At 43.1% G+C, this 12,347-nt stretch overlaps 2 protein-coding genes across 2 annotated transcripts in view; one reads left to right on the top strand and one right to left on the bottom strand.

The window, feature by feature from the left end:
• Nucleotides 1-12,347, top strand: part of MID1 (midline 1) — a 351,369-nt gene that overhangs the window by 17,631 nt on the left and 321,391 nt on the right. The window lies entirely within an intron of this gene.
• Nucleotides 1,877-2,496, bottom strand: LOC102247427 (cathepsin L1-like). Its single transcript, XM_014528838.1, has 2 exons — nt 2,216-2,496; nt 1,877-2,033 (listed from the first exon to the last, which is right to left on the bottom strand). Exons 1-2 carry the CDS (start codon nt 2,494-2,496, stop codon nt 1,877-1,879), a joined length of 438 nt encoding a protein of 145 aa, XP_014384324.1.

The following is a 12,347-nucleotide window of genomic DNA, read 5'->3' as shown; positions in this document are numbered from 1 at the left end:
TGCTATTCCATACATAACCCTATACTGTATACTTTATGAATCAATAAAAAATTTACAATTTTGATTATAAACCTGTGTTTTCTATCAAAATTACTTCTTGCGTGAATTTTGGGACACCCTTTAGAATTGCAGTAAGTTCTTCTTTGGGCTGTTCAGGACCTCAGAACTTGTCTGGTAAGGCTTTCGATTTGAGGAGATGTAACTTATCAAAACTGGTTCAACCCTCCTTCGTCAGTATAATCAACTTGTTAACAATACAGGTGCACAGCCCCTGGAGGCCTGATGAAAAGGGTTTGTTTGCTGTCCTCGCAGAGCTTTGGAGTTTCTGGTTCCCATACACACCCGGGAGAATTATTAAACATTGTTTGCATGTTTGCACTTGGCTGTCCCTGATCGCTTGCCAGTGCCATAAGGCCGTTCAAGTTATGAGCGGAGCAGCCACACAGACCCCATGGAGGGAAGCTGTGGCACAGGACAGATGGTTGGATGTGAGCTCAGAACGTCCCTAAGAGTCAAGTAAATGATGTCCCTTCTTTCGTGATGAGAAACACCCTGTCTTTCTCTGTTTCCATCTGTGATTTTACCGGTGCCGTGTGAGAGGATGAGAGCATCAACTGGTGAGACAGAAGAAGTGATTTCTTTGTTGGCTTAGTCCTCACTGACCATGATGTGACTTGTCACCCTTTGGGGTCAGTTAAGGTCCCTAATCTGGAGCTCCTGGTCCTGTCAAATGAACATGTGTGACGGCAGGAAAATGTTAAAGGGCCTTTACCATGGCATCATTCAGTATCAGGTGTTTTTGTGATCGTGTTAAAAATGCTTATTTTGAAATATGCCCAAAGGGCATTTTAAAAAGTTATACGTATGAAATTACCAGATAGCCCAGCAACTGCACTCTTGGACATTTCTTCCAGAGAAATGAAATAGTCACACAAATACCTGTACATAAACATTCATAAAAGCTTTATTCATGTTAGCCTGAACCTAGAAAGATCACAAATGTCCTTCAATGCACAGAGGGTTAAACAAGCTGTGGTACGTCCATGCCATGCAATAAAAAGGAATGAATTATTGATGCATTCACCAAACTGGAGGAATCTCCAGGGAATTATTCTGAGTCAAGCAAGCCTATTCCCAAAGGTTATATGCTGTATGATTCCATTTATGTAAAATTCTTGAAATAATAACATTTTAGAAGTAAAGAACAGATTAGTGGTTGCCAGGGTTAGGGGTGGGGGGAAAGGAGGGAGGTGGATGTAGTTATGAAAGGATGACACAAGGAATCCTAGTGGTGATGGAACTCTTGATATCTTCATCCTGGTGGTAGACAACTTTGCATATGTGACAAAATTGCATAGAGCTATTACATATCTACACACACCAATACAAGGAAAACTGGGGAAATCTAAATAGCTCAGTAGATTATATTAATGTCTACTTTCTGCTTGTGATATTATGCTATGGTTTTGCAACTGTAACCATAGAGGGAAATTAAGCAAAGGGTACAAAGGGTTTCTTTGTGTTACTTACAACTGCATGTGAATTTACAATTATTACAATAAAAATTTAATGAAAGGGGTTTTTTAAAGAAATATAGAACTTTGTTTTTTAAAATAATAATAAAAATTAAGTTTTATGTTAAAAGGTAAAAATGTATACGTTCTTATAAAATAAGTGGTAACATTTTACCCATGTGAAACATCACAGAATTCAAATCACAGTTTGGATCTTCAAGATTCAAATGTTGTATCCCATTAAGTAAAATGTGGTCAGTTTTAAGATAAAAATTCCTCCTCTGGAAATCCTGTTCTCAATCAAGTCTTTCTTTATCAGCATCATTGCACACAGTAGGACTGCTGGCCACGGTGGCGGTTCCCTAGTGGTTGTTCCGGTCGTTGGCCATCTTTATGTAGCCATTCTTGCCCCTAGCTTTACCCCAGCTGTTCTTGACAATTCCATATTTATTGTTGCTTGATTCTTCTCCTTCAAAGCCATAGCCAACCACCAGAATGCCATGATCTAGATCAGAGGTTCTCAACCTGTGGGTCGCGACCCCTGAAAACACATCCTGCATGTCAGATATTTACATTACAACTCATAGCAGTAGCAAAATTACAGTTATGAAGTAGCAACGAAAATAATTTTATGGTTGGGGGTCACCACAACATGAGGAACTGTATTAAAGGGTCGCAGCCTTAGGCAGGTTGAGAACCACTGATCTAGATCTACGCTGCTGCAGTGCCACTCATGATAAATGCCATCTTCATAGAACCGGAAGCTAAGATGGCCTGCATCTATAGCACCAGAGAGGGGTCCCACGGTTGCCACTGCCGTCATGAGGGCAGTCTCCTGCTCAGGGACGTCCACGGAGCCAGTGTCATTGGCAACAGAATCCTCGGGCCTGTATCTGCAGGGTCTAACCTTTGCATGATATGGATAGGACTCCTCTGAGTCCAGGCCACCATTGGACTTAACATACTGGAAGGCATTCTCCATTAGGCCACCACTGCAGCCCTCATTGCCTTGAGCCTGAGAGCAGTCCACAGGTTCTGCTCACTCAATGAGATAAGTCTTCCAATTGTCCAGAACATCTGTCCTTCAAGGGCACCAGTTGCACTACATGCCCAACAAGAACCCCAGTGACCCTGGTTCTTCACGGGAGTGACACAGCCTTCTTCTCTCCAATCCACAGTTAGGGGGATTTCAGCAACGTAGGGTTCCCAGAACACTCTCCTTTTCTTGTGCTTCTGGTTATGATGGCCATTCATCACCTGCATGAATTCCTCGTTGGTCATGTCACCAAAAGCCTTCATTGCCAAGGTGAAGCTCTGTCTCCCTAGGTTGTATTCTTGGTTGTGCAGGTCAATCATTTTCATATTCTTCTCCCACTCTGTTCTCCTCCATCCTTCTTCATTGGAGCTTTATTGTGTGTGGCCTTCAAACCGGTGCCATCATGCCTCTAGACTTTCCAACAACTGAAACTATTCCTAAGTAAAGAGAAATCAAGACGAGTGAAGAATTCATGTTTCAAAACCTTCGGGGGCACAGCCGAGCAGGCGCAGTCAGCACATGCTGGTCCAGTCTCCCAGAACTTTGTTTTTTATGAGCCACCCCAGTAACCAAAAACTGGTGTTAATATGATTTAAAATGTCATTATGCTCAGTAGTTCTCACTAATTATTTATCAGTGGATCGCCTCTCTTTTGTAAACTTTCTGAAAGTAAACTATTGAACATACATGAAAAAAACAAAAGAGAGTGTGATCCTAAACAACAGGGAATGGCAAACATCGGTCCATGAGCCAAATCCATGTCACCGTCTGCTTTTGTACAGCCCAGGAGCTAAGGATGCTTTGTACATTTTTTAATTCAAAAAACTCAAAATAAGAGTAATATTTTGTGACAAGTGAACACTATATAAAATTCAAACTTGCCTCCATAAGTGGTTGGACTGGCACACAGCCACACTCCTTCACTATGGATTGTCCGTGGCAGCTTTGGGGCTTCCACCGCACCATGGAGTAGTTGGGACAGAGACTGCCTGACTCATAACGCCTAAAACAGTGGTCGGCAAACCACGGCTCGCGAGCCACATGGCGGCTCTTTGGCCCCCTGAGTGTGGCTCTTCCACAAAATACCGGCTCTTCCACAAAATACCGACTTCTGCGCATGGGCCACGAAGTTTCAATCGCACTGTACGTGCGCGCCTGCATGTGGTATTTTGTGGAAGAGCCACACTCAAGGGGCCAAAGAGCCGCATGTGGCTCGCGAGCCGCGGTTTGCCGACCACGGGCCAAAAACATCGACTCTCTGGCCCTTTACAGAGAAGGTTTGTCCACTTCTGCACTAGAGGGATCCTTGCCCAGGCTTTGCTGGTGTGTGAGGGCTTCCCCTTGTCACTGGATTTCTTAAGGTAGCCCTGACAAGGCGTGTGGTTTCTAGCATTCCCTGAGAAAAAATAAGAAAAACAATGCTGAAAGTTCACAACGGAAACTCGATAGGAAAATGTCCTAAGTATCACTGCCTGAGTCAATAGCATGAAATCTTGAATTATTTTGCTTGCATTCTGGCAGAAGCATCACATTTTGAAATATTCAACCCATAAGACAACAGGCATCTGTGTAGAGACAGCGAGCCGGGTTTCGTGTGGAGCACAGCAAAGAATGTAGTCTCAGAGTGAGACAGACTTGGGTTCAAGTTCCAATCACCATTCAGTCATTTCTATGCCAGCTATGCTGGCCATCTTCCTGGGTTTTCTTTAGTCTTCTTTCAAATAGATACCCAGTCTCAGGGATACTGAGGGGATTCAGTGAACTCATGTCAAGTGCCTGACACATAGTGGGACTCAGGAAATGCTAGTCCAGGATGGGAGGCCGCTCATCTGGGCTCTCCATGCCTCCTGTCCCTCAGTCCCACCGCAGCATCTACAAAGAGGCATCAGAATCCCTTTTCAAACATCACTCTAGCTCCACTTCCGCAGTGTTCCTCACAGGTGTCTATAGAGTATCTTTTTCCAAAACTAGACCATCTCCCTGTTGCCCAGACCGCTCCACTGAGAGACCGAAGTGTAAGCTCTGACACAATGGAATAGAAATCAAATCTATTTTTCAATTATAGGATGAAATATGTCTTCAGTGCTGGGGGAACCCTACAGATGGATGTGATCCCAGTAGGTTCATTACTAGTCTCGAGGAATAGGCCAATTCAGGTTTGAAAATGTTTCCAGGCCTTCAGGTTAGAAGGACAACCTTCACGCCGAAATCATACAGTGAAAGGGAGACGTGCAGGGGGACTGGCTTGCCAGGTCATCATGGGGGAACGTTTAATTCTAAGTGCCCTGGCTTGCCATTCATTCTCCACCCTGGTTCAGTGGGGACTTAGGGACACTTCCCACACAACTTCTCTTTGGGCAAGTCAAGCTGGTGGCTGGGAGGCCTATGTTCTATGCCATACACTCTGAAAAGAACATAAAATCCAGTCTCGGGTGTCCTCCCCACTCTGGGCCAGGCAGAGCAGGACTGGAATGACCCCGGTGCTGATGGAGACACGCATCGCCGATCATTATTTGATCCCTCATAGAGATGCTTAGAAAGGAGTGTTTTAGGGTGCTGGTGTTTATCTAGTTTCCAATCTGGTAGGTGATTGGCATGATTGAAATTGGGTGGGGGGGGCGGGTTAAGAAAGATGAGGAATGATTTTTTTGGATAGGGTCAAACGAGTATTTTTTTGAGTTTGTCAATCTTTTTGCTTCAGGGCTATGGCTTAAATTACTTAGTTTCTTGATGTCACCCCTCTTACCCATGTGTCTTAAAGATATGGCAACCTAACAACCAGCAGACTGCAACTACCTGTATGTAATGAGCCAATATATTCTTTTTTGTGTGGCCACTCAAGTTTAGTTGCCTACAGATAAAAGAGAATTGTCTGTTCCACTGTAGCCTGCCTTCCCCCCTCAATGCTCTGTCAAAACTGCCCCCCAAAATGTCACCGCTGACCTCTTCTTGGCCGAATCCACTCAGTACTTTAGCCCTTACTGTACTTCAACTCTGTCATATTTTATATTGCTTTGTCCTGACATTTCTTATGCATTGCTTCCCAGATCTTTAAATAACAATTTAAATGGACTGTAAGATGATTACAAAAGGTATAATATGCATACAGTGGGAATACCAGAAAGAAAAAAAAAGAGAAAGAAGCAGAAAAAATAACTGAAGTAACAATGGCTGAGAATTTTCCTAAATTAATTACAGAAACCAAACCATAAATCCAGGAAGTTCATAGACACAAAGCAGGATAAATATCAAAAGTCTCTACCTAGCCATATCATATTCAAACTGCAGAAAACCAAAGACAAAGAGAAAATCTTTAAAGTACAGTAACAGCTACTTATTATGTACCAAGCATAATATTTTACTTACATTATGTCATTTAGTTTATGTGGAAATCTCCATCTCAAGGACTTTATACTTCTCCCCATTTACAGATTATAAAACTGAGGGTCATGGAGATTAAGGCCACTTGGTTAGTAAGTGAATGGTCCAGGTTTCAAACTCAGGGCTACTTAACCTCAAAGGCTATGTCTCAGTACTAAGAAATGGTGTGGAAGGGACGTAACTTAGTATAATGAATAAGTGTCGACCTCAGAACAGAAAGTTATAAATTTCTGCACTGGGTTAATAAAGTTTAGAGCTGCGGTTACCCATTAGTATGGAAATCGTCAAACATAAATTGTCACTTTTAATATTTGTAGAAAGGAACTGATGTTGAACATAAAGGCCAATCTGTAAATGAAGAGGGAAACAAAATCAAACAAAAAGGGGGAATTTTTCAAATTCCAAGTGAGCTTTGACTAATTTTAAAAGCCAAGGGAAATAACATAATTTCTCCTATTACTAAATGTAATTGGGCCAGAAATTTTTTGAATTTGTCTTGACTCTCCATTTATTACAAAATAAAAGCTCTGTAAAAGCTGGAAACGTTCTAATCCAGAGGACTATTCCCCGATGATGAAGCTAAGCCCGACAGAGCTAGCCTAAGCGGCCAGGATACCAAATGATTCCCAAGGGACTGACTCAGCCATCCCCTAGTTTAAAACCTCAATTTAGGTTGGAATTCTCTCTAACTCCAGCCTGGTTAAATCAAGCGGTTTCTAAAACTTCTGTTACTCAGTATGTCCTTGTTGTTTGTTCACGTCTATTAATTCATTGCATCTGTGTATTAGTTCACTGTGTTTCTGCCTAGTGGTTGCACCCTTTTCTGTTTTATGCTTTTGACACAGAAGTTAAGCAAATGTATTAGGCCCAGGAGGCAATGTGCTCACTGTATTGGTTTCACCCGTTATCTGGGTGCTATATAGTCTGGGAGTTGAGGTATGTGTCACTTTGAAAACTAGCATCATTGTCTTCTGTGGGTCTCACACTGTGGCTACAGGTGGGAAGCCAGTTGGTTTTATTGGGCCTTTCTGTGAGATCCTTGTATTTGGGATCTAGTGCTGCCTAACAAATTGCCCCAAACTCAGAGGCTTAAAGCAACATACATTTGTTATCTCACGGTTTTGTGGGTTAGGAGCCCAGGCACGGCTTATCTGGGTCCTCCGCTGAGGGCCTCACAAGGCCGAGATCAAGGTGTCCACTGAGGTGGTATCTCATATAGAGACGGGGGAAGAATACGCTTCCAAGCTCACTTGTGTGGTTTTTCGCAAGATTCAGGTCCTTGAGGGCTGCTGGACTGAGGGCTTTATTTCCTTTCTGGTTGGCAGCCAGAGGTCAACCTTAGTTCCTCGCCATGCAGGCCTCTCCCACATTCCAGCTTGCCTCCTCAAAGCCAGCTAGGAAGAGAGCCTGCCAGCAAGATGAAGATCACAATATTTTTTAACCCATCCAGGGAACGGTCCTCTCAACATTGCCATATTCTCTTAGTTAGGAACAAGTTACTTAAGGGGAGGTAAATGCCAAATCACGAATTTGAGAAGATAGGGACTCTTGGGGACCATCTTATAGGTGCCTACCACAGCATTTATGGTGATTTGAGGGACAACATGATTAGGTCACTATTCTGTGACCTAATTTAGTCAAAAAGACTTCTAGAGCCAGAAATGAGTTGAAAGCCCGGCTCAGCCTCTGCCAATAAATCTGGACTCTGGTCGGGTTTATTGACTTCTTTAGGGCTCAATTTCTCCTTTGGGAAATATGGGGGTAATAATATGCCTCATAGTGGTGAGGGTGGAGGAAAAGTGCCTGCTGGTCTCCACATGGTGGGTGTAAGTGCTCGCTGCATGGTAATAGCCCTTCACCACCCTCATGGCTACCACTGAGACTTTAATCAGTCTTTTTGGTATCTCCACCCCACCCTAAACCTTCTGGAACAGTGGTTCTCAACCTTCTGGCCCTTTAATACAGTTCCTCATGTTGTGACCCAACCATAAAATGATTTTCGTTGCTACTTCATAACTGTAATGTTGCTACTGTTATGAATCGTCATGTAAATATCTGATCTGCAGGATGGTCTTAGGCGACCCCTGTGAAAGGGTTGTTCGACCGCCAAAGGGGTTGCGACCCACAGGTTGAGAACCGCTGTTCTGGAAGTATGTTGAGTTCTCAGGATTGTTGTATTATCTCACCAGAACCACATATTGATTAATTTTTACAGAGAGGAAGGGAGAGAGATAGAGAGTTAGAAACATCGATGAGAGAGAAACATCGATCAGCTGCCTTCTGCACATCTCCCACTGGGGATGTGCCCGCAACCCAGGTACATGCCCTTGACCGGAATCGAACCCGGGACCCTTGAGTCCGCAGGCCGACGCTCTATCCACTGAGCCAAACCGGTTTCGGCTCCAATCATAATACTTTTATTAAATAACTCTAGACATTCAATTCTGATCTTATACTATCATAAGATTTTTTTCTGCTACCTTCATGCCAGCGCCTACAATGCACAATTAGAAATCTAAGCTTCCTACAAACTCTACAGTGTTTTTTCCCCCTCACTGCACTCTGAATGCTGGTCAATAATTGATCATTTTGCCCAAACTCGATATAATTCTCTTTGAAAATGTTTGAGGGCCTGTTATTTGATTAGAAGATGTTTAAGTCTGCTTATTAATTATTCCTCACTAATATTTGCTTGATGGAAGAAAAAAGGGAGAAGGGTCAACTAAATTCACATTAAAAAGCTATACGCAGAAACTAAGATACAGATGGTTACATCACAGTATATTAGTACTGGCGGCCTGGTGGGGGAGAGGGGTTTAAGGAGTTGTCCCTCTTTACGTGAGTATTCATCTGATGACCTGAAAGTGCTGCTTGCTAATATTAGGCATCTACCAAGGTTGATCCTAATACCAGTAAGAACTAAATGTAACATGATTCACTTTATAAATAAAAATTCCAATGAGATTAAACCAGAAGGAAAATTTTCACCCACAAATACCATCATGGTGACAAAAAAAAATCAAAGACACATCTTCTCTTATTTCAATATGTGATGTATCGTCTATTTGGCTTCACAGTTAGACTCAGGAATACACAAACAGATGGCTGCTAACTAATGAATGACAATTCAATGCCAAGAGCTTACAAAACAGTTTCTAAAATTCCTACAATGACCACACAAGGCTGACATTTTTGCTTTCTTTTTTTCCTTTCTTTCCTTCCCTTCTCTTCTTTTCCTTCCTTCCCCCTTCCCTTCCCTCCCTTCTCCCCAACTCAACTCTCTCCTTAGAAACGAGAGCCTCATAAGCTCATAGCGATTAAATACGCCCCTTGCCACATAGCTGGCTAGTGACTCCGAAGTCTGCAGTGTCTCTTCTCCACCTCTCTGACTTGCCCCAGAAATTTAAGGGAACATAAATCAACAGGAGAAGCAAAGTGGAGCGAGGAATCAAAGTGGTAAATTGCTGTTGTAAAGCGGGGTGGATACTTGAAGCAATGATATTTAAAGAATTCAGACGAGAACTTTCAGAGGATATAAACCAAAATAGGAGCGGGGAGGGGAAGGGAGCATCAACCTGTGCCAGGCACAGTTGCCAGACCCCTAGGCGATCCAAAATAATGAGCAATATATCTGCTTTTGAGGGGCTCCATGTCCCGTGGACAAGCCAGACTCGTCAGGACATGTTTTAATGCAAGGTGAGGAGGGAGCACATGGTGGGGAGGGGGCTGCAGGGAATAATTTCTGTCAAAGGAGAATACGAGGAGTTCTACAGGTCACGGCCACAGCTTGCAAGGCCCCATCAGCAAAGCCCGCTGCTAATCTGATACCCTGCCACATTCGCTGTCGTCTAGGCATCAATAACAATAAAACATCTACAGCTTCAGAGCACAGTGCTCCAGTTTGCAGACCTGTTCCTGTATTTGAAGGCACTTTCAAAGGCTAGCCCTAAACTCAAGGCCTGCTTTCTGTCCATTTAAAGAGCTGGCAGAATAAGAAACAGCTAATTGGCCAAAACTGGAGAAGAAAACAACATTGACTGGATTTCACTGGTGATATTTTTCGAGAGTAGCAATGCATGGGTTTTTGCATATTTGCTTGTCTCATAGAGCCGTGGTCGGCAAACTGCGGCTCGCGAGCCACATGCGGCTCTTTGGCCCCTTGAGTGTGGCTCTTCCTAGGCCTTAGGAGTACCCTAATTAAGTTAATAACAATGTACCTACCTATATAGTATAAGTTTAAAAAATTTGGCTCTCAAAAGAAATTTCAATCGTTGTACTGTTGATATTTGGCTCTGTTGACTGAGTTTGCCGACCACTGTCATAGAGGGAGTCACATATAGGAATGATATTTGGTAACAAGTACTAATATTGTCTGGTGATGCCCTTAAGGCTCGAGTGTCCTGTCAAAGATACATCTGATTTGGCATCAGGGTGGAGAAAAACCTATCCAACAATTGCTGGATCTCATGTCAGTGGTTTCGCTCAGCAGGCCCTTGCAATGGGAACCAACAACTCTGCATCTCAGGGTGATGACTTACTCTTCCAGGTAGAGTGGGAAAAGCATTGACTGTGAGCTTGCAATGCGCTGGCTTCCAGGCTTGCCTCAGCCCCTTGCTGGCTACATGACCCCAGCAAATGACTTCACCTCTCAGGAAAATGAGAGAAATTTGACCTCCTTGGTAAGGTGAGTACAGGACTGAATAAAATCATGCACATGGTAGTGCCCATTGCAGGGTTTCTGTTCTGGTGGTGATGGTCAAGTTGGCTCTTCTCCGAAAGGGAGCTGATATTGGCATTGGAGACTAGGACGTACTGTTAGAGTCCCATAGGTTAGAGTCCCCTAAGCTCTGAGTGCTTAGGCGAGCTGAAGGGGAGTGTGATGCTTCACAGGCTTGACTTGTAGGCGCCACTGGAAATATGACTCCAATTGTCCTCATACTCCTAAAGAGTTCGCTTTTAAATAATTAGTATGGTCACCTCTGAAAATAGGAGACAGAATATAGTGAATACCTGGCCCACCGAGGCAGTCACTGTGTGGTCGCTTGAACAGATTAAATGATGTTTGATCACCTTAAAATTAGCAACCAATTTTTTGCAAAGAGGTTATCCTGACAGATGTAGCTTCATTGAACAGAGGGATGAGAGACAAAACAACATCATGATTTACTCAAGTAGTATTCACATCATTCATTTCCTTGACTTAGAACTACAAGATGATCTTTTTCTATGGGCAGTTATTTTAGAAAGTACATAAAGGGTATTTGGAAGCATTTAGACTCCTCCTAAAATGAGTCCATCATGTCAGTGTGCCCCCACAAGCAGCTGTTGAATTAGTTGGTGGGAGACCTATAGAAAAGCAGGGTGTTTAAATTGTCATTAATAAAAACCCAAAAGTTCTCTAACCAAGGATTAGACTGGGGGCCCCGACTTTCCACACACGCCATCCTCCACATTTATGGTGAGCCACGCTGTTCTTAGAGAAGAATGCTGGGAACATGCCCGCCTTCTCGGACAAGCCACATTCTTTCCGGCTGATCATACTGAACATGGCCTAGTTTGGGTTTTGTTAATAAGAAAGGCAAGGTATTAAATAGATCACAAGATGCAAGCTACTCATAGAGGGCTTAATGTAACACCACAAGTTAGATCGAGATGGACTATTGCCGGGGTCCAGCCCCAGCGGGCCAGGGGTTCCCAAAGGTGTAGACGGAGTCGGCGAAGAATGATTTACACGGAGACAGTGTTCAGATGATCAGCATAGCTCTCTTTAGTCTCCATGGCTCTCCTGTGCCTGGCTGAGGCCACAGAGAGAGATCCCGAGGCAAGATGAGCCTTTATTTTATAGTCAGAGGTAAACAAGGTAGTGGTCACCATAGTTACACTGTTCTTGTGAGTTTCACTTGTTTAGACCATAGTTACACTGTTCTTATAAGTTTCACTTGTTTTGGCCACTCCTGCACCTCCCTCAGCCCGTTAGCTTCCCAGATAAGATCTAGGGAGGGTTATGAGGTCAAGCCTAATTATGCTAAGAGGACTGTGCCCTCTAAGCTCGGACTTGTTTGTGACTTTGCCAACAGGTCAGTCCGAGGCTTAACCCTATAGCAGCTCCCCACAGACTATGTCAAGGATTTTTCTCTTCAGCCCAAACAAAAATGTGGGGCTTGTGTGAAGCAGGTCATTAACCCATCAGAAAGAGGAAAAAAAAAGATGAAAAAAATGATACTAATTCACTTTTCATCTCTCTGTAAACAGAAATTATACTATTTAGAGAAATTATACCATTCATGTCAAATATGCATCTGTTGCTAAATCAATAACCATTGGTCAGCTCCTATATAATGTGAAATAGTCCATGTATGATTGTCGGCAGCTTTTCTTTATTTTTTAAATTTCTTTATTGATTAAGGTATTACATA

The sequence above is a fragment of the Myotis brandtii genome, unplaced genomic scaffold (genome assembly GCF_000412655.1).
Source record: "Myotis brandtii unplaced genomic scaffold, ASM41265v1 scaffold655, whole genome shotgun sequence".
Taxonomy (NCBI): Eukaryota; Metazoa; Chordata; class Mammalia; order Chiroptera; family Vespertilionidae; genus Myotis; species Myotis brandtii.
This window is presented reverse-complemented; position numbering and strand designations above follow the sequence as displayed.

What these genes read in the sequence shown, in the direction of transcription:
- LOC102247427 (XM_014528838.1), bottom strand. Translation starts at nt 2,496, where the DNA reads ATGGAGAATGCCTTCCAGTATGTTAAGTCCAATGGTGGCCTGGACTCA. An exon ending in AGCAGCGTAGATCTAGATCA is followed by an intron (nt 2,034 to 2,215) that starts GTGGTTCTCAAC and finishes CCACAGGTTGAG; the next exon opens with AACCTCTGATCTAGATCATG.